Source organism: Euprymna scolopes, chromosome 1 (genome assembly GCF_053919585.1).
Source record: "Euprymna scolopes isolate OS-2025 chromosome 1, ASM5391958v1, whole genome shotgun sequence".
Classification (NCBI taxonomy): domain Eukaryota; kingdom Metazoa; phylum Mollusca; class Cephalopoda; order Sepiida; family Sepiolidae; genus Euprymna; species Euprymna scolopes.
Genome location: NC_136482.1, coordinates 94,500,222 through 94,527,662, shown reverse-complemented (window position 1 = coordinate 94,527,662; position 27,441 = coordinate 94,500,222). Strand labels below are relative to the sequence as shown.

At 31.9% G+C, this 27,441-nt stretch overlaps 1 protein-coding gene across 1 annotated transcript in view; it reads left to right on the top strand.

Annotated features, from left to right (window-relative positions):
- Nucleotides 1-27,441, top strand: part of LOC145249753 (sushi, von Willebrand factor type A, EGF and pentraxin domain-containing protein 1-like) — a 352,081-nt gene that overhangs the window by 279,844 nt on the left and 44,796 nt on the right. Inside the window, exons 25-27 of the mRNA XM_080111697.1 lie at nt 6,124-6,252; nt 18,797-18,885; nt 24,583-24,647. Of these exons, the coding sequence (XP_079967823.1) occupies nt 6,124-6,252; nt 18,797-18,885; nt 24,583-24,647 (283 nt within the window). The remainder of the gene's footprint in view (nt 1-6,123; nt 6,253-18,796; nt 18,886-24,582; nt 24,648-27,441) is intronic.

The window sequence follows — 27,441 nt, the reverse complement described above, 5'->3', positions numbered from 1 at the left end:
ATACATACATATATTTAAACAGATTTTTGCCATTTATATTATAGACTAGCCTGGGTGCCCGGCATTGCCCGGGTGTTTAGAGGTGTGTGTTGAGTAAAAAAAAAAAAAAAAAAAACTGGTAGTAGGCAGGCTCGAACCTGTGACATGAAGGCGAAAAAGAAAGTGGAGGTGTGTGTAAGGGTGTTGGTTGAGCAAAAAAAAAAAACAAAAAGGAAAATTGAGAGTATATATAAAAAAAAAAAAAAAATAGAAATAGTAACCAGGCTCGAATCCATAATGCGCCAGAGGAAAAAGAGGTGAAAAAAAAAAAAACAATGTGCCTACCGTCGTTGTGACGCCAGAGGCGGTCGAAATAACGCCTTTTAAGAGACGTCGTGAACGCAAGGGTTTAATGACTTGCAAAAAATGTTAGCAAAAAAATCGACCCTTCCTGTAGAAAAGTGCCCAGTTGAGGGCGAAAGAATGTTTTTGGACAATTTTTTTATATTTGTCGTCTGAATGGTCGAACTTCAAATTGATACAGATTTCATAAAAATCCTTCGCCTCTGTTGAATGTTTTTGCGAAACATACAAACAAACATACATACATTTAAACAGATTTTTTCTCTTTATATTATTGACTAGGGTGGGTGCCCGGTGTTGCCTGGGTGTTTGGAGGTGTGTGTTGAGCCAAAAAAAAAGTTGTAGTAGGCAGGCAGGCTCGAAGGAAAAGAATGTGAAAAAAAATGTGACGTCTTTGCTGTTGCGCCCATCGCAAAACCAGAAGTGACGAATGTTTAAATTAAGACTAATAAATCGAAAAGAGGGGATGACTTTTGAAAATATCGGCGAAAAAAGGGACCCCTCCCTGTAAATAGTGCCCAGCTGAGGGTGATGGAATTAATGTTTTCAACCAATTTTTTAAATATTTGTCGTCTGAAGGTTCGAGCTTCAAAACGATACCAATCTCGTGAAAATCCGTTGCCTCTGTTGAAAGTAAGGTAGACATAGAAACATACATAAACAGACAGGTGAGATTTATATTATAGATGATTTAAAGTTAAAAAGAAATGGCTTGTGCACCAACCACCACCGAGAATCAAAACCAAAACGTTTAGTTTGCGATTTATTATTTCCTCTGCTGTTAATGACTGAGCTATGAAGGCGTTTGCTTCAAGACTAAAAATTAAAACATGAACCAATAGCTACTACGCTGTACATGCATATTCATAATACCGTTGGTCGACCTTCACCTGACAAATTTCATTTTTTTTTTTTAATTTTCACACTTTTGTACCGTTTTTCCTGAGTTAAAATATAGTTTCACATAGATTCAAATACCTTACATATGAAGTTTTATGATTGTAGACCAAAAACTGTAGGAGGAGTTTGGTTGGCAAAATTTTTTATACAAAAATATATTTGTGTTTACTATAACTTTTTTCCGCAAATATTACACAAGTATAAATCCTGTAGAATATCTGCATGAATATAATTACACGTAATAGTTAATTAAAGATGATCATCCCATAAGAAAACCGAAAAAACTAATAATGAATTAATTAAAATGAATGTTTAAAAGAATATGCAAATTAGCTAGATCTTTTGCTAGTGAATGCAATTTCACGACCCATATATAACAAAGTTGTATTTTCTTTTTAAATAAATAGAAAAAAGGTCCGCCTTTTTTCTGGTTTTGGACTTCAACCAAAGACCATTGCCCTTGTGGCAATCAGTTTTTGGTCCATGTAGGGGCAACCCTATATACCAAAAGGCTCTCACTACCAGCTCCCCTTCCCCTCCTCTCAGGGGAGTTGTTCCCCCTTCCATTCCCCCTCTTCACACTAAAAAACGGCCTCATGCCTAATTTGCTTTTGTGGAGAAGCAAATTAATACCATAAATAGAAAAATTAGTTTTTAATATGAATATCAATAGACACAAAAAAAAAACACAGATTTATAAGAGTATAGAAGAAGATATATATTGTGAGTGCTCATGTATAATAAAACAAATATTAAATGTAAGAAAACAAAATTGATAAGCAAAAAAAAAAAAAAAGACAGTAAATGTATCTTCCTGATGTTTTCCCTATCAAAATTCTATATAAAATAAATGAAGTCATGTAGAGGTCCTTAGCACTTAGGGAATTATAGTGATACATACAAAGTCTTCATATTTTTCTTTTCTTTTATCTTGCTTAAACCAGATTTGAATAAAAGGGATTACTTACTTGACAATTTCAATTTTGAAACGTTTTGTTACGTATAGATTAATTTTATTATGATTCGAAAATGTTTTCTCCAACTGTTTAAAAGATTTCTCAGTTGGAATCTTTGAAACAGCAGGTGAATGGCTGGCATCGGGTAGCATGCCTCATCCCCAGCAAAACCAAAACGATAAGAAAATAGAAAGAAGCTGAAATAATGCACCCATCCAAACTTCTTGTCTCAGTGGTGCACCCGTCTTTCATTAATGCACCAGGCAAGGCTTATTTGGACGCAATTCTAAATGATATCAAGACTATTTGTTCCATTTGTTTCATGAAGTTGGGTTGCATTTAAACAATGTGACTAGCCTCCAAACTTTATAAACTCTCCATTCTTCTACCAAGACATTTCTCAAAGTAGCATCATCTTATAAAAACCGTCTTTTTATTCTAGATTTCAGTTTACTGACAACAAAAGAACTTATCATTTTTAACACCTTACATTCTTCCAAGTTATAGCAGGCTCTACAATAATGCATTTTTGTCACAACTTGGCATGATCACAGTGTTCCTCTTAATGAAGGCCAGTTTTATAGAGATCATTATGCAGAGCGTCTGCCCATCTTATCATCGGCCCTCTTCTTGATTGCTTTTCAATAACTTATAATTTAAAAGCAAGTTTTGTCGTCAGCCCTCAGCACAAATCCAAACCATCTGAGCTGCCATTTCCTCATTTTGCACTCGATTGGCGTATTTTGTTTTCCATAATAGCCAACATTGCATTGCCTTCCTTACTGTTGGCAAGAACTCGGAGCTGTACATATCTTATATTACATAGAAAAATGTGAGCATGAAAAGTAATATGGTTAAGATCAAGCTTAGAAAAGTAAAAGGACTAGTTGTTAAAACTGGAAAAGAAAAAGACAAGATATTCTAGTAAAAAATATAATAAATTTATAACTTAAAATATTGCACCATTAAGATTTATATTTTTAAATTCAATTTAACATTATATATAAATTCTTATGCTTTCTTTATTAAAACTTTAACAGCAAAATCATAGGATAATAATTAAGTTTTTAGATAATTTATTTTTTAATTTGATTTTTAAAAAAGTGCAATGATTAATTTTATGTATTACTCGCAGTTAGACCCGACGTTGCCCGGGATTGAATGAAGATAACTATGCACTTTTTCACTATGCTCATAATACCATATTACTTTCTTTGTCTTTACTGTACCCTCTCTTTCCATTTCGCCATCTAATATAGTTGGAAGAAGTTGAAATGTCAGGAAAGCTTTCTGAATTAGTGTTTCGTATACATAGTTTGAATTTCATTAAAATCGGATCTACCTATTTGAAGTTTTAAGGGTGTCCTATCTCGATGAGTTACTTAGAGGTAGGTGGCCATATATATTTGCCACATAGAGGATAAAGTACAGATTCATGGATGATGGAACAAGATCATGCTACCCCCGTGGATTAAATAAAGGGACTACTTATGTTATTTTTCACAGAGAATTTTGTACGTATGATATCAATTTCATTAAAAAAAATTTTTTTTTAAATTCAATTTTCACCCCAAACAAGGCACAGTGCCACTTTGAAGTAGGGGGCTACTATTGGAGACATAAGTTGCAGGGATATTATGAATGGAGATGAGTAGCAAGACGTCTGTTCACATTACACTTGAACTTCTGCATGTCAGTACAGTTGGGGAAGCAGAATATCGGAAGGGAGTTTCAAAGTCTAGCAGTTCTGGGGAAGAAACTATTGTAGTAGAAGGCTTCCTCACATCTAGGGATTTCTACTGTGTAGGAGTGGAATTTAGCTGCTTGTCGAGTTTGTCAGGGGTATTTACGTCGAGGGGGTACTAGGGCTTGTAGCTCATCAGAGCATTTATCGTTAAAATATTCATAGAACGTTTTAAAGGAGATTCGGTACCTATAACTCATTTACGTAAGGAAGGCACTTGTAGATTCAGGACCACTTCCATTGTTTCCTCCCACACCGCACCCCCAAAAAATAGATTATATTTTAAGTTTCAAGCGGATAATACCTTTCTAGGCCTCTTAGGAAAATTACTTACAATGGTTGTACCTATTTACTATGCCTCCCCACGGGACAGAGTTAGACACCAGGGTCGTTTTTTAACGTGGAGAAAAGGTACAAAAATAAAAATTGTCTCCTCCACCGAAAGAGAACAAGAAATAGAAGTGCAGCATCTGAAGAACAGATACTACACTTTGATCTTAACTAGACAAGTTTTTGATATGAATGTTTCACAGAAAAGAATCAGAAATTGGAGCTCAGTCGAGCATCTATCATGAAATTATAATAGTGTAGAGAAAGACTGCAAAAGTCATTCGATTTCTGTCAAATAAAATTGTGTCCTACTCAGAATTATTTTACACTGGTGAAATATTTCAATAATGGCCGGCAAAACAATAGAAACAGCAGCGCCATTATTACATTTATTAAGACATGTTTATCATGTAAGAAAATTGCTGTATGTAGTTCATACGGTAGACAATCAAACTGAATATCTTTAGGTTCTGTTTTTGATCTCAGCTCTCATTATCCACCTTTTCTATTTTCTCCTTTTCTATGTTTTGGACAATCCATTAATATCTAGGAGGTGACAGTGGTTAGTGATTTAGACTGACGACCTGAATATTCCGAGTTCAAATCCAGTTCGTTCCACAAAAATTCCCTTTCACTTAGGATGTTGGCAACCTTCACGTTGTCTCTCTCATAAGTAATTGATGTCTTTCAAGAAAGAATTCTGACGAGAAAAATATCGGGGAAATCAATGTCAACAATAGAATCATCTGATTCATACGATATAAATGAATACATGATTCAATCCCGGGAAATACCGGGTAGCAACAGCTACTAGTAACTAATAAGAATTTAGATAAAAGTCAATAAATTAATTTGCAAATATCTTTAAAAAAATGTAAGAATCCATTTTTTGTTTGTACTATCGGTCTCATGGCTTGATATTTTGATGAAATATGGCTTGACATGAAATCTTATGCCGCCAGAAAAAGCTTGTCAACTTCGTTTAGATTAGACAGTTTATTATTACTTTTTTTTTTCAAGATTTGACAATATTTTGGAGCTAAGGTCATTCTTTTTTTAATAGAATTACCTCTTATCTAGGCGTACAGGATAAGACTAGACTAACATGGATTTTAAAATTCTGTAATTAGAAATTAATAAGGAGAGTAGAAAGTTGACCTTGAGTTTACTTTCGGCAAGCTCATGACTCTCACTTCTCTTATTTTGTCCTTTAGTCCTCACATTCCATAAGCGATATTCCGACAAAGAGGGAAGAATTGCTGTTTTCTGGGTCAGAATGTATTCACTTATTGTTGGCAAGATTTTGACCTTGAAGTAGCATTTTCTTTAAGCTCTTTACATCAAGTGTCTTCATGCCTTTTCGGGAACGATTTCCATTGAAAAAAAAAAACAAAAAAAGTTGGTGGCCAGACATAATAATCAAATATTGATTTGGCAGATGCAATACTATTTCGATCTGATAGCCTTTTTGGTAACCTTTTGTACGATTTTTTGATTATTTTGTAATATTTTGATGTTCGTCTGTGATTAAATAAAAATTATTTTGTGACTGAGATTTTCTTGATTGATTTAGATTAGTTTTGCACAAAGACATGGTTTTATAACACCATAAATATATAATTATTATAATGACCTATCACCCCCCCCTCTCTCTCTCTCTCTCTATATATATATATATATATATATATATATATATATATATAAATATATATATATATATATATATATATATATATATATATATATATATATATATACCCTTTCTTTGCTACCTATATTATATATATATACCCTTTCTTTGCTACCTATATTCGGCAACAATTTAGTGCCTCGTATTTGTTTATTCCCCAGAACCATTATTCTGTGACGACAGCATGAAGTGTCATAACTCTGGAACATGCGAACGGACCCAAAATGGTTATTGGTGCCAATGTCCGCTCAGTTACTCTGGATATTATTGTGAAACTGAACTTAAGCAAGGTAAGTGCTGGTTATTTCATATATATAATATTTTGCTTGTTCCTTGCTCAGTTAGTTTGTGTGTCATTGTTGACTATTAGGAAAGAGTCTACTAAGCATGTGTGTGCAGGTGTAATGATGTATGGAAGTGAAAACTGGCTAGTGAAGGTTGTGAAAAATCGATCAGGACTAAATATTAAAATCGAAGGAAGCGAGTTAAACTAACATTTTGTTTTGTAACAATCTATATAATATTCTGCTTGCTCCTTTCTTAGTTAGTCGGTACGTTACGATTTGAAAAATTCTAAATACAATTTTTAAAGGCTAAACTGCTTCCAAAAAGAGCAAATTAATTAAATTTTGCTTTAAAAGGGATAATATAGCAACCCTGAACAAGAATATGAGAGTGATCCTCCTTTGATGTAGCCTTGTTTTTAAATATCATTGCAATAATATATAATCATTGTTATAATGGTGTGAGAAAAGAGATCATAGTAGTTTAGACGTACAAAGAAAGAAGTCAGCAGAGCATTATGTAAATATTGGGAACATTCGAAAGAAACGGGGTAAAAAAAGAAGAACATTGTCTACCAAGAGATACTGGACTGAAGGGGTAAATTAAAAATTGTCTCTTACAATGTGATGTTATTATTTATATTAAACTATGTAGCACAATATTACTTTCTGAGTATTTTATATACTTATTAATTTATCTCATTTTGGTCAGTCCTATATTTAAAATACAATGGACACTATTTTCATAGAAAAACTCATACTTGCCGTGTGTTACTGTTTTTTCTGTCCCCCCAAAAATCTAATTCTTTGCTCTATCCAGAAAAATATCAGCTTTATCAAAACATATTCGTCGATTAAAAATATTTCTCAATCCGTGGAATTTCCACGGGTCCTGCTAGTTATTATTGTTTTCTTTAGTTCACACATTAAATAGAAAATTTTATGTTGCTTTCATTTCATAATTAAATTTGTGTAAGAAATATATACTTGGATCGGGTTTATTTGGTTTATGATATACTAGCTGTATTTATCCGGCATTAGGAAGACATATTGTTGAATAAAGAAAGAAAAGGGAGCGAAGAGGGTAAAAATCAACATGATTTTAAGTTTTTTTTTTTGTTTTTGTTTTTTTTTCATTCAAGGAAAAAGGTTTATTTCATTGTCAATCGAAAAATATTTGAAAAGACCATTAAGAATGTTCGAATTGGTTGTTTTGTTTTATGACATATAAACACTTTCCATGTTATTTAATGTCGCATCGCATCAAGTTATTTTGAAAAAAAACAATTATGGTTCAAGTTCTTTATGCTTTCAAATATTTATTCATAATGTTTGGTTTGGTAGTTTTGTGAAGGAAAATTGTTTTTGTTTTTGACTTCGAAGGACATGACTGAGTTGTGTAAAGAGAAAGGGGGGAAAAACAACAACATTAATGTTTGGTGCATTTTAAATTAGGAAGCCAGTATCTTCAGACAACCTGATCTGCTAGCACCAGAGAGAATGTTTGAAAATGCTGCCAAAAAAGTCGGTTGCATTGGGATCAGTTTATTTTTACCTTTCTAATATATTGATGCCGTCACATCTTATTTCAGGATATGTATCATTCCTACTTCTAAACTCTGTTACCACCTTCCAGTATGTGGATCAAGGCTTAGGTTTTGGGAGGCATAAACACTGTATCAGTTTAAGTTATTGAAGACTCCGAATTCTGTTCATGTAGATAGTGTGGGAATCATCACTTACGACTTTCCCTCGTGGACTTCCATTTTTTTTTAAACACTTTTATTCACCCCAATCAAGGAATATTGCCACTGAAGCATAAAAGGCTACTGTGATAAAGGAAGATTTATAGAGATTAACTTGGATAAGGGGTTGAGTATCAAGATGTTTGATTTGTTCATTTTGGATAAAAACGAGACTTTTCTGGTTGTCTACGCTTTGAGCGTTCAAAATTCCCCTTTCAAACTTGTCATTTTAAGATTATTCTAAAGTACACTGCAATTCAATATGTAATAAGAAAACAAAGACTATTCATAAAGATTTAATTTAAGAGAACGTAGTATTTTGTCCTGCAGATTTTAATATTAGGAATATAAGTAACGTGATAATGGGAGAGAAAAAAACCCTGCATGAACTCATGATGTAGTAGATAAAGTAGTTGATAAAATTCAGTTGTATGTTGTAGTGCAGGTAACACCCAAAATACCATTGCGAATTACTTAGGTCTGACGGTACGAAAGCATATTATCCCTGTGAATTAAATAAAGAGTTCCGTTCAAAATTCCGTGCAGATTCCCAAGTTCGAGAAAAAGATTCCCGAGTTTTACAAGATGCATCTGAACAAGGTCGTAGGTTACATCGATTGAAACGTTGTGAAAATAATACGATGAGAGCAGCAGTCCGAAACATCCAAATTATATGAAGTGGTGACTTGTTCGTATATTTAAAAATAAAAAAATCTAACAATCATATTGAATGATCGTTTTTGTTTTATTTTTTTGTCTTTGTTTTGTTTTGAAAAAGGGAATTTGTGACGATGAAAATGTACACAAACGAAAATGTTTTGAAAAAATGTCAAACAGCAAAAAATTAAACAAAAATGTTTTGAGTCTTCAGAGAACTTCTGCAAAAAAAATAATAAATAAATAAATAAAAAAGATGAAATCATTGGCAAATGTGTAGTTTAGCGATGTAAATTATTTGATAGACAAAAATTATAAAAACTATTTATTTTTATATAAAATACACTATTAGACCCAAAGGCTGAAATAAAACCAGAAAAAATTTCATTTTTATTATTTTTTCATGGTTTTTTTATTAGACTAAATGTACAATAATCGAGGCCACCATATTGTTTTTAAAATTTGCCCTTTCTAAGGTTTGACAGATTGGCCTTTTAAGACCAAATTTGGTCTTTTTTACGCTCGTTCATGAACTATGTTTTTTGCCGCCATATTTTTTGTAATCATGAGCGTAAAAAAGCCAAATTTGGCCTTAAAAAGGCCAATTTGTCAAACCTTAGAAAGGACAAATTTTAAAAGCGGTCTCAAATGTCCTACATTTAGTCTAATAAAAAATGATGAAAAAAATAATAAAAATGAATTTTTTTTCTGGTTTTATTTCGGTCTTTGGGTTTAATAATGTTTTATATAAAAATAAATAGGTTTTATAAATTGTTTGTCAAATAGTTTACGCCGCTAAACTACACATTTACCGAATCATTTCAGTTTTTATACTTTTTAATCTTAAAAGTACATAAAGGATCACGTCAAAGCTCTTGGATACAAAATGTTCATGCTGTAAACTCATAGAATCTCATAGTGAATCTCTATCCCATTTTAGAACTCTGGATAAGATGCAGAAACGTAGCTGCAATTTAATTGGCCCTACTCTCTCTCTCTCTCTCTCTCTCTCTCTCTCTCTCTCTCTCTCTCTCTCTCTCTCTCTCTCTGGCGTGATGGTGTTAGTCCCAGTCTTTTCTATAAATATTATTATGGTATGCGTTCTGCAGAATAGTCTGATCTATTTCCCACTTCGTTCCGGATCGTTTGACTTGTTGTTCTAGTAATCTCCATCAATTCGCTATTTTTATACCTCAATGTTAATGTAGCTTTCTATTCCAGTAGCTTCTTTTCAAGAACTGCAAGTCTGTGGAACGCTCTTCCTGCCGACTGTTTCGCCCCTACTTTTAATCTTGTCTTTGTTATAAACATCTTTCGTTCTTGTTAGCTTCTTACATTAAGTGACTTCACGCCTTGTCCGGAGCGATTTTAACTTAAAAAAAAAAAAAAGAAAAAAAGAAATGTGTTATTGAAGGTGAATATGCCGTAAATATATCGGCCATTTTCTGGATTATGCAATAATGTATTTTCGGAATCATCTTAGACAAAACGCTGTGATTTGTTAATGCTGTAAGCAAAGCATCTTCCCTCCTCTTGCATAATTCAGTAAAAGACCAGATTTCATCTGAGATCGCTGTTACATCAGTACATTTGCACTGTAGAACATGGTTAACAAGATTAAACACGAAACTCAAATTAGAAGATGACATATTTGATGTCGAAGATTAAGCGGAATTCTGTTCTATTTCTACATATTTGTTTACCTCGTTCTGTGTAATCTTTCTCTCTTGACTATTAATCTACAAACTTTTCCATCTTTTATGTGATTGTCCCATTTCTCCCTTTAACTTTGTGAACCATGTTTCTTCTTTATTCTAAGAATTTTACTTAAATATATTTCCTCTATTTTCTTTTCTTTGTTATTCAACTACTCCTCATTTTTATTATTTTCTTCGCTACTCCTCATTTTTATTATTTTCTTCGCTACTCCTCATTTTTATTATTTTCTTCGCTACTCCTCATTTTTATTATTTTCTTCGCTACTCCTCATTTTTATTATTTTCTTCGCTACTCCTCATTTTTATTATTTTCTTCGCTACTCCTCATTTTTATTATTTTCTTCGCTACTCCTCATTTTTATTATTTTCTTCGCTACTCCTCATTTTTATTATTTTCTTCGCTACTCCTCATTTTTATTATTTTCTTCGCTACTCCTCATTTTTATTATTTATATTTTTTACTTATTTCAGACTATTGTCCTCATCTTGACCATTGTCATTTTCACGTAATAGTCATTGCACTCTTCGGCCTTCTTTGGTTGCCTTTGGTTGTAAGCAGAAATCTTACCCGAATTTTGAACCAACCCTTTTATGCTTTTGACTTTATGAGATAAGAATGGATTATTTGGATTATTGTTGTTTTGTTGAGTTTCTTTTTCTAAATGGATGACTTACTTGTGTGGCTTATTATAGAAATGTCCTTATAAGATATCGAATATCAGTTATTTCATTAGATTGAACTCATGCACTCTCATAGGATCACTTTAGAATACTTCTTAACCATATATATATATATATATATATATATATATATATATATATATATGTATATATATGTATACATATATATATATATATATATATATATATATATATATATATATATATATATATATAATGAAAATTACAATTGAATTTACCAAAATGATCAACGATGGTAAAATTAAAGTAAATTATAAATATTAAAGAATTAATATTTATAAAATTATCTCAGCCAGACATAAAAGCTCGATAAAACCAAATAGGAAATAGAGCTTATAATATGAGCAAACGGTTAATAAAATATGTTAAAAAACACTTTGAAATGAGTTAAAAACATATTTAATCTGAAAAGGAAACACTAGATAAATGGATAGTCCTTAATCCGCGGAGTTTCGAAGAAATACTCTCCTTCTCATCCAAGGGTAGGAATTAGCAAAATGCGGGATCGGATTTTGCATGCAGAAGTATTTGATGAAACAACAAGTTAGTCAAAGATCTTACTTGAAAACAAAATAAGTTAAGCAGAGGGAATATGGTAAAGAAAAAGGTGATTGCACATGAATGGATAGTCTGGTGGAAGATAAAAAATCCAGTTATGGTAAAATCCAAATGTAAAACTTCAATAAAGTTAAAAGAATTTCCATTTGTACAAGTAAAATCCAAAGACATCCCGTAATCGGAAGAAGATGGTCCATAATAATCCAAAGGCAGAAATCCATGGAATAATTCACAAACATGTGTACAAGGAAAAAAAAATAATATTAATAAAAGAAAAATAAGATGTGCTTTTCACTCTACTTCCGAAACATAACTATAAATAAAAAAGATCTAGGAAGAAAAAGGAGAGAGAGAAAAAAAAGGAGAGAGAAAAAAAAATGATAAAGTTAAATATAAAATAAAGGGAAACGAAAGTCAAAACGACCCAGACAGGAAATGTTAAAGGCGCGAAAATATATATAGGGCAAAATAATATAGGTCAACTGAAATGTATAGGTTATCACTTAAAAAAAATGTCAGCAAGAGTTATTAAACGACACTAAAAGGAAAATAAAAATAAATAATAAATAAATAATAAAAAATAAAAAAGGAAAATAAAAATAAATAAATAAATAAATATATAATAAATAAATAGAAAATAAAGAATGAATAAATAAATGTGTGTGTGTGTGTGTGTGTGTGTGTGTGTGTGTGTGTGTGTGTGTGTGTGTGTGTGTGTGTGTGTGCGTGCGTGCGTGCGTGCGTGCGTGCGTGCGTGCGTGCGTGCGTGCGTGCGTGTGTGTGTGTGTGTGTGTGTGTGTGTGTGTGTGTGTGTGTGTGTGTCCGTCCCCAGCTAAAACTTACCTCAAATGAATACTATCAAATTTAGAAAAATAAAAATATTCATTATTTGACTGGGGGAAGAGAGGAGGGTCAGTTTTTCTGCTATTTGATGTAATAACTAAAAGCAACTATTTTTTTTTTCAATTAATTATTTCCCTTACACCGATTCATTCCTCGAGTAATTTATAAGAGCGTGTGTGTGTGTGTGCGTGCGCGCGCACACGTGTCCAGAGAGGAGAATCGGTTGGGTAGGGACAGAGAGGGGTAAAATGAGGTAGAAAGTTATAGAAGTTTTTAATAGAAATATATTACACTTTTGTCTCGGTAACGCCGGATAGCCCTGCTAGTTATAATATATAGCTAAGAGCTAACGTGATGAGGGCTTGCTTCTGGACAATTTAAACTGGATAATCTGGCAGAAAGTGTCGGCTGTTAAGAAACCCCTGAGACTTCATGATACCAGGTGTCATCACCGAAATATGTTAATGCAAATGAGTATCCTTCCATCTTATTATTATTTCGCGTGTTTCTCTTTCAATATACTCTTGCTCTCTCTTTTTTTCTTCTATCCTTCCCTAACTATCAATCTTCTTTACTTCTTCCAATACGTTCATAATTTGATTATTTTAAAGGACTGCTCAACAAGAACTTGTTTATATTGGACTTGAAAACGACCATGTTAGAGTCAGCTTAGAAGCATATTAGAAGGATATTATTTTAATACCGCGAGGCTGCTTCTAGGCTTACTAGAACATGGTCTTTTTAAGTCCAATGTAAACAAGTTCTTGTTGAGTAGTCCTTTTAAGTAATCAAATTCTACCCAATCACCATCATCATTAGCAATCATCATGGTATTGTTTCACCAACCACCTGACACTCACTTAATCTTTATCCTTGAGTGGCCCTTGGGTCTTGATAAACGGTGACTTCCTAATAAAAAAAAATTACAAAATTCTATTTTTTTCTATCCAACTCATAATCTATCCAACTTAAAAACTATCCAACTTATAATATATCCAACTTATAATCTATCCAACTTATAACCTATCCAACATATAATCTATCCAACTTATAATCTATCCAACTTATAATCTATCCAACATATAATCTATTCAACTTATGAACTATCCAACTTATAATATATCCAACTTATAATCTATCCAACTTATAACCTATCCAACATATAATCTATCCAACTTATAATTTATCCAACTTATAACCTACCCAACTTATAATCTATCCAACATATAATCTATTCAGCTTATAATCTATCCAACTTATAACCTATCCAACTTATAATCTATCCAACTGATAATCTACCCAACTTATAATCTATTCAGCTTATAATCTATCCAACTTAAAACCTATCCAACTTATAATCTATCCAACTTATAACCTATCCAACTTATAACCTATCCAACTTATAACCTATCCAACTTATAATCTCTTCAGCTTATAATCTATTCAGCTTATAATCTATCCAACTTATAACCTATCCAACTTATAACCTATCCAACTTATAACCTATTCAACTTATAACCTATCCAACATATAATCTATTCAACATATAATATATCCAACATATAACCTATCCAACTTATAATCTATCCAACTTATAACCTATCCAACTTATAACCTAGCCAACTTATAACCTATCCAACTTATAATCTATCCAACTTATAACCTATCCAACATATAATCTATCCAACTTATAATCTATCCAACTTATAACCTATCCAACATATAATCTATCCAACTTATAATCTATCCAACATATAATCTATTCAACTTATGAACTATCCAACTTATAATATATCCAACTTATAATCTATCCAACTTATAACCTATCCAACATATAATCTATCCAACTTATAACCTATCCAACTTATAATCTATCCAACATATAATCTATCTAACTTATAAACTATCCAACTTATAATATATCCAACTTATAATCTATCCACCTTATAACCTATCCAACATATAATCTATCCAACTTATAATTTATCCAACTTATAACCTATCCAACATATAATCTATCCAACATATAATCTATTCAGCTTATAATCTATCCAACTTATAACCTATCCAACTTATAATCTATCCAACTGATAATCTATCCAACTTATAATCTATTCAGCTTATAATCTATCCAACTTATAACCTATCCAACTTATAACCTATCCAACTTATAATCCATCCAACTTATAATCTATCCAACTTATAATCTATTCAGCTTATAATCTATCCAACTGATAACCTATCCAACTTATAATCTATCCAACTTATAATCTATTCAGCTTATAATCTATCCAACTATAACCTATCCAACTTATAATCTATTCAGCTTATAATCTATCCAACTTATAACCTATCCAACTTATAATCTATCCACCTTATAACCTATCCAACTTATAACCTATTCAACTTATAACCTATCCAACATATAATCTATCCAACATATAACCTATCCAACTTATAATCTATCCAACTTATAACCTATCCAACTTATAACCTATCCAACTTATAATCTATTCAACTTATAACCTATCCAACTTATAACCTATCCAACTTATAACCTATTTAACATAACCTATTCAACTTATAACCTATCCAACATATAATCTATTCAACATATAACCTATCCAACTTATAATCTATCCAACTTATAACCTATCCAACTTATAACCTATCCAACTTATAACCTATTCAACTTATAACCTATTCAACTTATAACCTATCCAACATATAACCTATCCAACATATAACCTATCCAACTTATAATCTATCCAACATATAACCTATCCAACTTATAACCTATCCAACTTATAATCTATTCAACTTATAACCTATCCAACTTATAACCTATCCAACTTATAACCTATTTAACATAACCTATTCAACTTATAACCTATCCAACATATAATCTATTCAACATATAACCTATCCAACTTATAATCTATCGAACTTATAATCTATCCAACATATAATCTATCCAACTTATAACCTATCCAACTTATAACCAATCCAACTTATAATCTATCCAACTTATAACCTATCCAACTTATAACCTATCCAACTGATAACCTATTTAACTTATAACCTATTCAACTTATAACCTATCCAACATATAAGCTATTCAACATATAACCTATCCAACTTATAATCTATCCAACTTATAATCTATCCAACATATAATCTATCCAACTTATAACCTATCCAACTTATAACCTATCCAACTTATAATCTATCCAACTTATAACCTATCCAACATATAATCTATCCAACATATAATCTATCCAACATATAATCTATCCAACTTAGAATCGTTTTTTTATCATCTTCCCTTCTTTTATTCATCTTCCTCCATTTGTTCTTTGATATCTTCTTCCAAATTTTGTCACTCGAGTATATGTTGATTTCAAATCTTTTTTTATTTTTAATAGTAATCGTTCACTATTTATCAAGGCCAAAATCCACTCGAGGATATGGTTAATGAAATTATCAGTTGGATGATGGAACAGAACTATGAAACGATTGAGAACGATGTTTGATTAATTCATAGGATTACTTGACAGATATTTGTTCATATTTGACTTAAAACCGACGATGTTTTGGTCTGTAGGGAGACAATCCATCGGTAACGTGTTCCACGGGTGGGGGAGTTTTTGGAAAGAAATTCTTGCTTGTGGAAGTTTTTATTGATTTTAAGTACACATGAGAAGAAAAAAAAGTTAATTGTAGTGTTGGTAGAAAAAACAAGTTCTCTCTTGTTTATGGGAGGGGCAAAGACTGAAGCTCAGTCGAACACCTAGATAGAAATATCAACAAAATAGAGACAAAATAGCGACGTCTGTTGTGTAATAAAATAACCGGAGGAAAAAGAAAAATTAATCTCCCACTAGATTGCAAAGTCGATTTTGCAATTTCATTCGCTTACACACTAACACTCTTGAAAAGTTATGAACCCACAAGCTCTCTCGTCAGCTATGGGGAAATAACATCACGCTCACTTAATTATATGTAATGAATCGTTTGCCATGAGTATTGGTAGCATTAAATGTGCATATAAGCATAAAACGCAGAAGAAAAATCTTTTTTTTTTCTGCCCTTATCATTTTTATTTTATTTTTTATTTTGCTCTAATTCACCTTCTTCTTTCCCCTTAAATTCCTTGATATCTTTATATTTAGACTTTTATTCTTTTATTGCTCCATTTATTCTTATCTGCTCGTTTCTTTTTTTCTCTTTTTTCCATTTTCTTTTTTATTTTTATTCTCTTCTTTTCTCTCCATTCTTTTACTTTTCTTAATCTTAAATGTCTTCCTGCCTTGATCTTTTATTCTCAGCCAATTCTAACGTCTTCGGAATCAAATGACATTTATCTCACACCAATTACTTTCAGTGCTTTTAACCGGCTCATTTGATAGATACAAAGATAAGGTTTTTTTTTTTTTAATAAAATGTATTATGTAACCCACATGTCTAACCCTAACTCCTGCCCTTCGAGGATTTCTTTTTCTTTGTCTTCTCTTTGCCTAAATCTTTAACTTTAAACAGGCCTTGTTTCATGTAGTCAACCTAACAATAAAACCAAGGCGAAATCTATAATAAGCCTGGCAGCCATGCAACTACGGTCTATAAGTGATAGAAGGCACGTTTAAACTTACATTTTTACTAAATAACAATTACTGATAATATTTTTTAGCAAGGGAATTCTAAGTAATATCCAGTAATTAGTTAACGAGCAACTGTACCTATTATTAAGAATTACTATACACAATAAGAATTATTGACTTATTTATATGAATGTAAATCTACAAAGAAAGAACATAACAAACATGGCCAAATGAAAAGAAATGTGAGTGGAAGATGGTGTTAAGGAACTCTGTGAAATTACAGGCTTTTTCTGCCTTAAGAATAAGTACAGGGTGGGGCAGAGCAACTTGCTTATTTAAATTAAGCATGTTGCTCTGCCCCACTCTGTATTTTAAATATTATCATATTTGTTTTGACTCGAATATTGATAACTGGTGTCAGTGTAAAATATGCCAACACCTCAGCTATCAAGTAAGCAGGTTCTTTTCTTACTCTTTTCTCCACTCTCCTCAAGGCTTAATAGGTACTGCCACTGACTGTGAAGTTAGCCATGCTGAGTTCAAATCCAACTAGATTTATCGTGGTAACTTATGCACTAATACTGTCGAGAAAGCTATGAACTCCCAAGCTATAAATGAAATAGAAAATTGCATTCAATAAATTAATCTAACTTGTAAAGTTATCTTGTCGGATTCTCGTTATCAGACCAAAATAGTATTGCATCTGTCAAATCGACATTTGATTATGTCTGGCCAATGAATTATAAAATTTTAAAATCCATGATAGTCATATAATAAAACAGAAATTCCCATCTATTTCATCAACTGCATATTTTATCCGATCTTTCAGTGCCATAAACTGTTGGAAATTCACTGTTTGTTTTCATTGGAAAAGTGTTTGTGTTTCATCTTTTCTTTCTCATTGCATTGTCATTTGTTTCTTTGTCAGATTCGTATCATGGTTCCTTGTTTCTTGGCGTTGTGTCGTGGCTGCTTCAAATCTTATTAACAACTTCTCCTCACTGTTGTGTCATCTCTGGTTAGGCTTGTTTGCGACCTTCAATATAGAATCTCAAGGAAGATATAATGTTCTTTACGTTTTGGTATCACTTTTGTTTTTAATTACCCGTTCAAAACAAGGCATCTTAATTATCAATTTTATATTCGATTAAGTGCATTTGAGAATATGTTTATAAAGTTATCGATTTTTTTTAAAAGTTATATGGGTTTGAAATTTATCCTATTGTTAGTATCAAGAATATTCTCGATATAGGCATCACACACGCGTGTGCGCGAGTTTGTTTACAGAATTGAAGGAAAAAATGAAAGAAAAGTGTAAGTTTTTTTTTTTTTTGTAATTATGCAAAAAAATTGTTTCATTTACATTTCTTGGAGAGCTAGTTTTGTAAAATGAAATTTATTTTCAAGTGAAATCATTTTCATTTCATTAGAAAAAAGAAAATCTTTTTCTCAGTATCCATTTCAATTTGGAATTTTGAAGGCAATACAGAAATAAACTAGTAAAAATAAAATTTTCGTTCATATTTTGAAAATAGTAACTAAACCACAACACAATTGCTTAAAAAAAGAAACATAAAATACAGAGAGACTTATAGACTGTACAAAGAACTAAAAGATCTAAAAATTCACAGAAAACGAGAAATCACCGTTGGAGAAAATGTAAATTTAGTGATAGACCGTGCAAATACTTTTTGATTAGAATTACAATACAATCTTTTTTTCTTTTCAGTGAAAAAAATGTACAAAGTCTCGGTAGAAGTTGAACATCGCTTTTCAAAAACCAATGACAAAAGCTTTAAAGCTCGATTTAAGAATCAGGTAAGTTTGCATTAAAGCACTTCTAATTTCTGTTCAGGTAAGCTATCTCTTTTCAATTTTTTTTTTATCATTTTGTCTTTGCTGGGGATGGGGTATGCTACTGGATGCCAGGTATACACCTACTATTTAAAACACTGCAATCGAGAGATCTTTTTTAATATTCTAACTGTTCATTTAAGTGAAAATGTTTGTATTTCTCTTGCACTTGATTCACCGGATATACTCGTTAGGTAGTTTTTCAAATTCTTTTCATGAGTCTGGTTGCTCCTATTATTACTGAAATGATGGAAATCCTCCTAAGATTCCAGTTTCTTTTCATGTCGAATATAAGACCTTGGTATTTCGTTATCTTTTCTCTCTCAACTTTGTTAAAGCCTTAAGCCAGCATCGTTAGGGACACTGACTTTTACTAAGGTTCTATTTTTCTGTCCCATATCATTATCTCAGGTTTAATATCTCTGTTTTCAAGGTACGTAGCTTTAGAAATTGCATAGTCATAGTGGATGGTGTACGACTTATTTCCAACTGTTCTTTCCAGTAAACATATTCCCAGGACTTGCTGCTACATTCGATATTCAACTTTTTACAGATGGTCCAGTAAAGATATTACACACTCCATTGTATCGCATTACATAGTAGTCATTCACCAGCAGAAGCTTACAAGTGGATGTTAGGTGGCTCACACTCTCTACCTCTGTGTGGCAGAACGTGCATTTGTTTTCATTGTTGAGACCACTCATCTTTTTAAAAGCATTGGTCATCATGCCTTCATCTTGAGCAGTCATTATCAGTTAACTATCATTAGATTATTTTACTTCTGTTGATGTTCTAAGAAATCAAGGGGCCCACTACCTGGGTTTAACACTTGAACTCTATATGAGATACATAGATATTCGAATGTTCCATTAAAGTTCTTTATCTCTCGAACACAGAGTTAGAAAAGAAATTGAGAACATTTTTCCTCTCCCCAATTAACCATTTTCATATGTTGTAGGATATCTTTTGTTTTGGTATCTTGGTATTACTGGATTCCAGGACAAGAATTTATCGAGTCTGGTGGAGTATCCAGCTTTGTGCTATTACTTGAGGTAACATCACTTGGAGAAGGTGCACCATTCCTTGTAAGACCTAATGTGAGTAAGCCATAGTGAGCAGATCTTATTTGGGCAGCGAATACGAAATGTGATTTTGAATATTTAGTCAGGGTTTACTTTTAGGGAAAAGTATCCTCATGCCAGGTTGTCCTGGCAAAGCCGTGTACAGAGAGACCTTAGACACTCAAGGAAAACGTCTAGTAGGCATTCAAGTTCTCTCCTATTAGATTAGTATGCAGTTATATGTAAGATGCAAAATATTTTTTTCATTCTCTCTTGAGTAATGGATGAAGATCAGAAATACTTTTCATCCACTATCAACTGCTCTGAATCATATCTATACAGGATGCTCCTCACATTAAACTGACTTTGAGTCACGTCTAACCATGATGAGGAGGCAGCTAATAAATAGGAAAAACATCTATTGAGAAGAAGCGTATTTGAGTCTTAATATCAAATCTGTTGCTAAGGTTACTGCAAAAACGGTTAGCTCATTCCACAACTCCAGAAAATACGTGATTCCTGATTCAATTTTCTACCAATATAAGAGTCAGATACATCCTAAATTCGAGTACTGCTGCCACATCTGAGAAGGTGCTTCTTAAAGTATTCTTCTTTTTTTTTTTACGTTGGCAAAAATCGACTCTGCAATCTAATGGAGAATTATCTCTTCTGTTATTCACAGCGACTTTCTAATCATAGAAACATTGCTAGTCTTTCTCTACTCTACTGTTATTTCCATGAAAGATGCTCGATTTAGCTTCAACTTCTTGTTCTGCCTTGTAAGATATTCACAGCACAAAGGAATCTGTAGGTCTTAAGGTGTGCCGATCATGAAGTCCAATCACGCCTACTGATGAGATGATCACCAAAGTGCCCCCTTCATATCAGTGAATGGCATTAAAACAAAGACTGTTAGACATTCATGACAGAAACTATGTGAACAAATCAGACATAGAGCAAAGTTTATTTGTATCAAATATGGTTTTGCAGAAAGGATCGTGAATTTTATCAACGATTCCATGAGTGGTATTGGGGGGGGGGTAACACAGTATGCATTTTGCACTGTATTTGAATTTCTATTCTGTGTGCCATACTTGAATTTTAATTTTAATTTATATTTTTGCTGCATAAGTTTGTTGATTTTTTGCTTCTTTTGATGGCATTTAAGTTTTTTGTGTTGGTCTTCCCTTTTGTCTTTCATAAAATTTATGTTTTATAGAATTTGGCTGTTAAATCGATGTTTGCTTTCTATTTTTAATGAAGAAAAATTCTTTGGTTGATTTCCCTACAAAAATGTATTCATAACAGCAATCAGACTTTATAGTTATGGAAGCCTCTAATAACCTTGTATGTTTCTCCAGTTCTCATGAACATTAGCCCAATCTAATTATTAGGGCTATGACAAGAGAATATTCTTTTCATTATTTTGACTTTCGAGTATATATCAGTTAATATCTTATATGTTTTTAGATAATATGATGTGGTTCTCGATTGTCTAACTGTGTCAGATATATACTCGAGAGTCAAAACAATGATAAGAATATTCAGTTGTCATAGCCCTACAAATTATGCAAAGTCAGCAGTAATGACAATGCAGCATACATATACTCTTAACATCTAGTCTTTTTCACTTGTTCCCTTTTGTAAACTGCATACATAGAGATTATACGAAAAAGAATAATTGTCACACATTTTATGTAAAATTCATACGTATTATCGAATGAAATAATTTGTACTGTAAAGCAAGTAAGTATGAAAGCAATCAAGTTTCTATATTCAAGTTCAGATTGATATTTATATTTTTATTTTTTTTTTTAGTAATTATAGCAATTTTCAGTGTCAAGAGATTATTTGCAAGAACTAGTATTTAGTATTATGGCTCATAAAAATGAACTAACAATGAATGAAAAGAATTTAGAAAAGGAAAGTCCTTGCTACAAACACTCTTTATCTGTGCCTAAACCTAAATGTAGATTCCATGAACAAAGATTCTTTCTTAGAACTGCACGCCTGTGGAACTCTCTTCCGATTCCCTGCTTTCCAGCTGACTGCCATCTGATTATCTTCAAGTCCAACGTAAACAAGTTTTTTTGTTTTGCTTTTTTTACATAGGTATCACCACTTATCAAGGCAGAGGCCACTCGAGGATAAGGGTTAAGAGTATACAGTAGTCAGTTGGACAATATAGTAATCATTAGTTATGGAAATTCGGTAAATTTGTTAACTTAAGTGGAACAGCTCATCAAGAACTTGTTTACGTTGGACTTGAAGACAATCAGATTGTAGTCAGATGGAAAGCAGGAAAACAGAACACAGTTCCACAGGTGTGTAGTTCTAAGAAAGAAGCCTTGTTCATGGAATCTACGTTTAGGTTTAGGCACAGATAAAGAGTGGGGGGGAATAATTGATAGTGTTTTCAACTAGTGTTTTTTGATGAACCGTCCCCCTAAGTAATCTAATTTACAAAATTCCCACCACTTACGTTTACTATGCTATAATCACATTGATTAATGTATACTCATTAACCCTTATCCTCGAGTGGCCTTCGGACCTTGATAAATGGTGATTCCTATGTGAAAAAAAAAGATCATCGAACAATCAAGAAAATATGTCAAATGAGAATTCAACCAAAGAAAAAAGTCTCATGTTGAATTCAGAAATGTAACAAAGTGACATCAATTATTATATATATCTAAAGAGAATTAATAGGAAGCCCAAATGTGTCAAGTGTGTTTATATTTGAGGCCGCTGGAGTTTGTTGTCAAGGTAAACAAGGTGTAAAGCATTACGGGAGTTTGCTGGTGTAAAAAATAAATAAACCCATTTTAATGAGAAAAACATTTGGAAATAAGATTGCAGTGGGCAAAAAATACATGAAAATTAATTTCAGTAAAGTGATTTTTACAGATGAATCAAGGATCACCCTCAATAAGACCGATGAATGGGCTTGTAGATAGGTTTTCAAGCTACATGACTCAAGACAATTTTTTAACACCAACAAGGGACGGTGGAATCATGATATAAACTGGGGTTATTAATAATTAGTTCGTAGGTCCATTTGAAGTGACAGGCGAGGTTTAAATGAATTCCAAGTGTTACTCTGATTTTCTAGAGCAACATTTCTTTGAATGGCTTGATAACCAGTCTTTATCTAAGTGTTGATCTATGGTCTTTATGCAAGACAACGCACCAAGTCATGCATCAAAGTTTACTAAATCCTGGTTGAAACAAAAAGGATTTGTTGAAGATTCTCTTATGGACTGGTCTTCAAATAGCTGTGACTTGAATCCCATTGAGAACCTGTGGAGCATCCTGAAAAGAGATGTTCATTCTTATGGAACAGCATGTATAACGTCTAAGAGTCAATTAAAGTTGCTGCAAACAACTAACCAGCAATTAAAATTGAAAATCTAACATCAGATGTTAACAATAGACTGCTAAGATTTATTGAAAAGAAAAAAGCATTTGTCCAATAAATTTTTGGAGGTTCTTATTATTTTCTGTATAAAATCAACAATAGATTCTTTGATAAAATAGGGGCGCGTTTGAAATTAATGTTTCTGTTTAGAGCACAATTGAATCATGATACTTTACTTTTGTATTTTAAACGTTAATTCAAGCCATTATATAAAAATAAATTTATAAAATCAACAGTAGGTACTTTACAGTGCAATATAGACTACAATGTATTGTGGACTTAAGTCACTGTGGGGAGGCACCTGAAGCTTCCGCCCGATACACCATGGTGTGTTCCCGACTAGAGCAGGCAATCAATCGAGTTGATTGAAAAAAGAGTGATTTTACTGATTTTGATGATAATAAAAGTACTGGAAGTTCGTTGATTTTCATTCAATCCCGGGAAACGTCGGGTTTCCTTGCTTGTGAATCTATAAGTATGTCTTCTTTTTTAATTAGATTAATATAAATAGCAGTGGAGGATGAAGGAAGACTTGATCCTGCCATATAACAAAACAATAACAGGAATAAAAATCTACCTTTGGATGAGTTTTTCATCCCTGTGTCAATTGATGGTCTTTACAGAAAACAGTAGAATCAGTTAGATATAAAGTGAGGGCGATTATGCAAATGTTGGCATTGTTGGAAGATCTAAAAGAAGACAAAATTTTTACTTGAGATATTTTTTGTTTTTGAACAGCACGTCGTTCACCTGTCTTTTGTTATAGGTGGAATACAAAGAAGGATCCCCGCTGCTTATGCAAAGAGCAAACGTCTTCGTTGTAAGTGAAGAGAACAAAATAATCTAACTCAAGTGTGTGTTCTTTTAATCTGAAATAAATTACGTGATTGAAATAGGAATTACCTAAGTACATTTTTCAGTCACGTAAATTATAAATACATGTGTATCTTTCAATAACGTTCTCTCAGCATCAAATTGTTCATCCAAATAGAATGCATGTGTTCCAATCTTGTTATTATTTATTTTTAAGCATTGTTTTTAAAAAAGCAGATTGTTGATGTTCAAAGTAATCATGCCTATTCATTAAAAGCTTACATGACTGATGTAAAACTATTAATTAATTGTCTATTAATAAGCAAACGTTTCCATATTCCTAATGTTGCATTTTGTTTTAAATTCCAGATAAATTCGCTTTATCACCAAACACTGAAAAACAGTCAGTTGCAAGTTAATATAAACAAATTAAGGTAAGATAATTTTAATATCGATCTAAAATAAGGTTATGTTTTTTTTTAATAAAAGAAAAAAAAATTAAATAAGGATGTATTATAAAAATATAGAAAAACTATCTGTTCCTATCTGGCGTTGCCCTGCATTGTTTTCTTTGACCATAAAATTTTGTTTTAAATCGTCTGTTTACATTCAGCTCTGTGGTTTTCACATTGAGCACTTTAATTATCACACAACCGACGATGTAGTATTTCATCTTTTTGTGATTCTGGAATAAAAAAAAATGTCACAGATAGTAATTCATAGAGAATACATTGTGCAGCAGGGTATGAAACAATGCAAAGTGCAAGAGTAAAATATAGGCACCGCCAAAACTGGGGGGGGGGGGGGGGCAGGTCAGTACTTTTTAAAAATCTACCAAAAATCAGGTAATTATCCAATCAATACGAAATTTTCAGCGATTATTAAGAGAAGAATGAACTTTATAATAGTGTACTTATTTTTCATAAACGATATTTATATATATATATTTTTTGCTTACAAAACCCCCCTTGTTTTGAAGTGGGAACAAATATGCTTAAAATAATCATCTGAACCTGAACACAACATATTGTGTTGTTGTAAGGGACAGAATTATAGATTAAAAAAAAAAAAAAATGTTTGCATACCTTATTTTGACGTCTGAATATCAGAACTTCGATTATGTTTAATTATCCCGCTTTTGAGTTTTGAAGTGTGAAATTCGGTGAATATGTTAAGTAAAATAATTAATTTAAGTTAAGCAAAACAAAAAAAAAAATTTAATATTTATACGAAAAAAGCCATTTTAAAATCTTTGATAAATAAATTAGCAATTTTTTTTAGCGAGCCGAATAATGCATGACCATTATTAAACAGGGCATGCTTTGAAGAATCGATACAAAAAAAATCGATAAATATTGTGCCCTTTGTGTTAAAAATAGCATCATTTTTTTTCGATCCCGTTTGAAAACGTTTGCCGCCTTTCGACTACGGTGGACCAAATGCGCTGAAATAATTTTTTTTTATTCTGCTTTAAATTGCCCCCCCCCCCCCGTTTTGGGGAGCCTGGCCCCCACACACATACACATTAAAAACCAAACTCATACAAATGGTCACCCATGTGATACTGGCCAGCCTCAGCTTAATAATACATTGAAATTTTCGTCACTGAAAAATAAGTTTTTTTGGCCTGTTTGGTCTTCTATAGTTTGCTTCTTATCAAACGCAAGCGTAAACAGTGTCGATCTAGACTCTAGATGGACGCGAGATAACTGGTTACCTATATGAATAAGTGGAATTATTTGAAATCCAGGTACTTATATTATAATATTTTTGCATATTCTCTTAGAAAATCATCCTAAATCTTAGTTAGACAATAAATAAATAAATAAATTATTTCAAAAACCTTCTTTTTTTTTTAAATATTTATGTACGTTTTCTGTGCAAAACAAAAAATGTCAATTGTTAACTTTTGGGGAAAATTTAACATTTAAAATTTAATTAAAAATAGTAGAAAAAGTTTTACATTATTCTGTTTTCTATATGATAAAATTCAGGGTTTTATCTTTCTGGAAAAAAAAAGTTACTCAGAAATAATGGATTTTAATAAATGTAATTTCGTTTTAAAAAACAACAACAACTTGATTTTGCGGCCATTTTTGGCGGTGCCTAGTAAAATAAAATAGAATCGCTTAGTGACAAAGGTAATAGATGTTGTTAAAATGGTGTTTTTATGAAGTATGAGGAACAATCGAATCTGATGATGGATGAGAGAAAGCATATAGAAACACATTAACTTTATATATAAGTATAAATGTTATACATAGTGCAACATTTATACTTGATTTCAGTTCATATGGGCAATATGGGCTTTCGTAGGTTGAATAAGGCAACATGGCCGACGAATGCTGACGGCACGTGGAAACTTAAAATTGCGAAATGCGGATATAGGGACGAAATGCGTTTTAATAGTACGATACTTGAAATAAAGTATATGAAATGTAATTCAAAATAATTAAAATAAATAAAATTAAAATAAAATTTAAATGAACGAATCTTTTTTGAAATATTTAGGCAATAAATTGTCGGAAAAAGAGGGGAAAAGAAGATTTAGGTAATAAATTGTCCGAAAAATGAACGAACTATTTTCAAAATATTTCGGTAAAAAAAATGTTTGAAAAAGAGAAGACGCAAAAAAAGTCGGTATTGTTTATTTATTTTTTTTTATTTATTTATGTTTTGCGTGAAAATTTATTAAAACGCATTTCGTTCCTATATCCGCATTTCGCCATTTTAAGCTTCCAAGTGACGTCAGCATCGGTTGGCCACGTTGTCTATTCAACCTACGAAAACCAATATTGGCATATTCGGGAATAAGCAAAGATACGTTTCTTTTAAAGTTGTTCCTGGTCTTCAGGAGTAATGGTATGAATTCTATGCAGAAGAAAATTATTCTTACTTCCTCTGAGAATCATTAAGTAAAATAAAAATATTGATCCGGATAAATTATGTAAACAAAAAAAAACAATGTATTGGAAATACGTTTTTTTTTTCGGATATACACAAAAAAAGGAAATCATGTTTATATCGAAACAGATTTAAATATTTACCTTGTATTACAGAAGCTATTAATAAAGAAACGATGAATCAGCTGGCTTTATTTTATATATAAGATAAACCATTTCATTTGTATTAGTTTATTAAACAGATAGAAGGCTTCTTTTTTTTTAACAAAAACGCAGCTAAATATATGTTGAATGAAAACTGTTTAAACGTTGTCTTAAGGAAAAT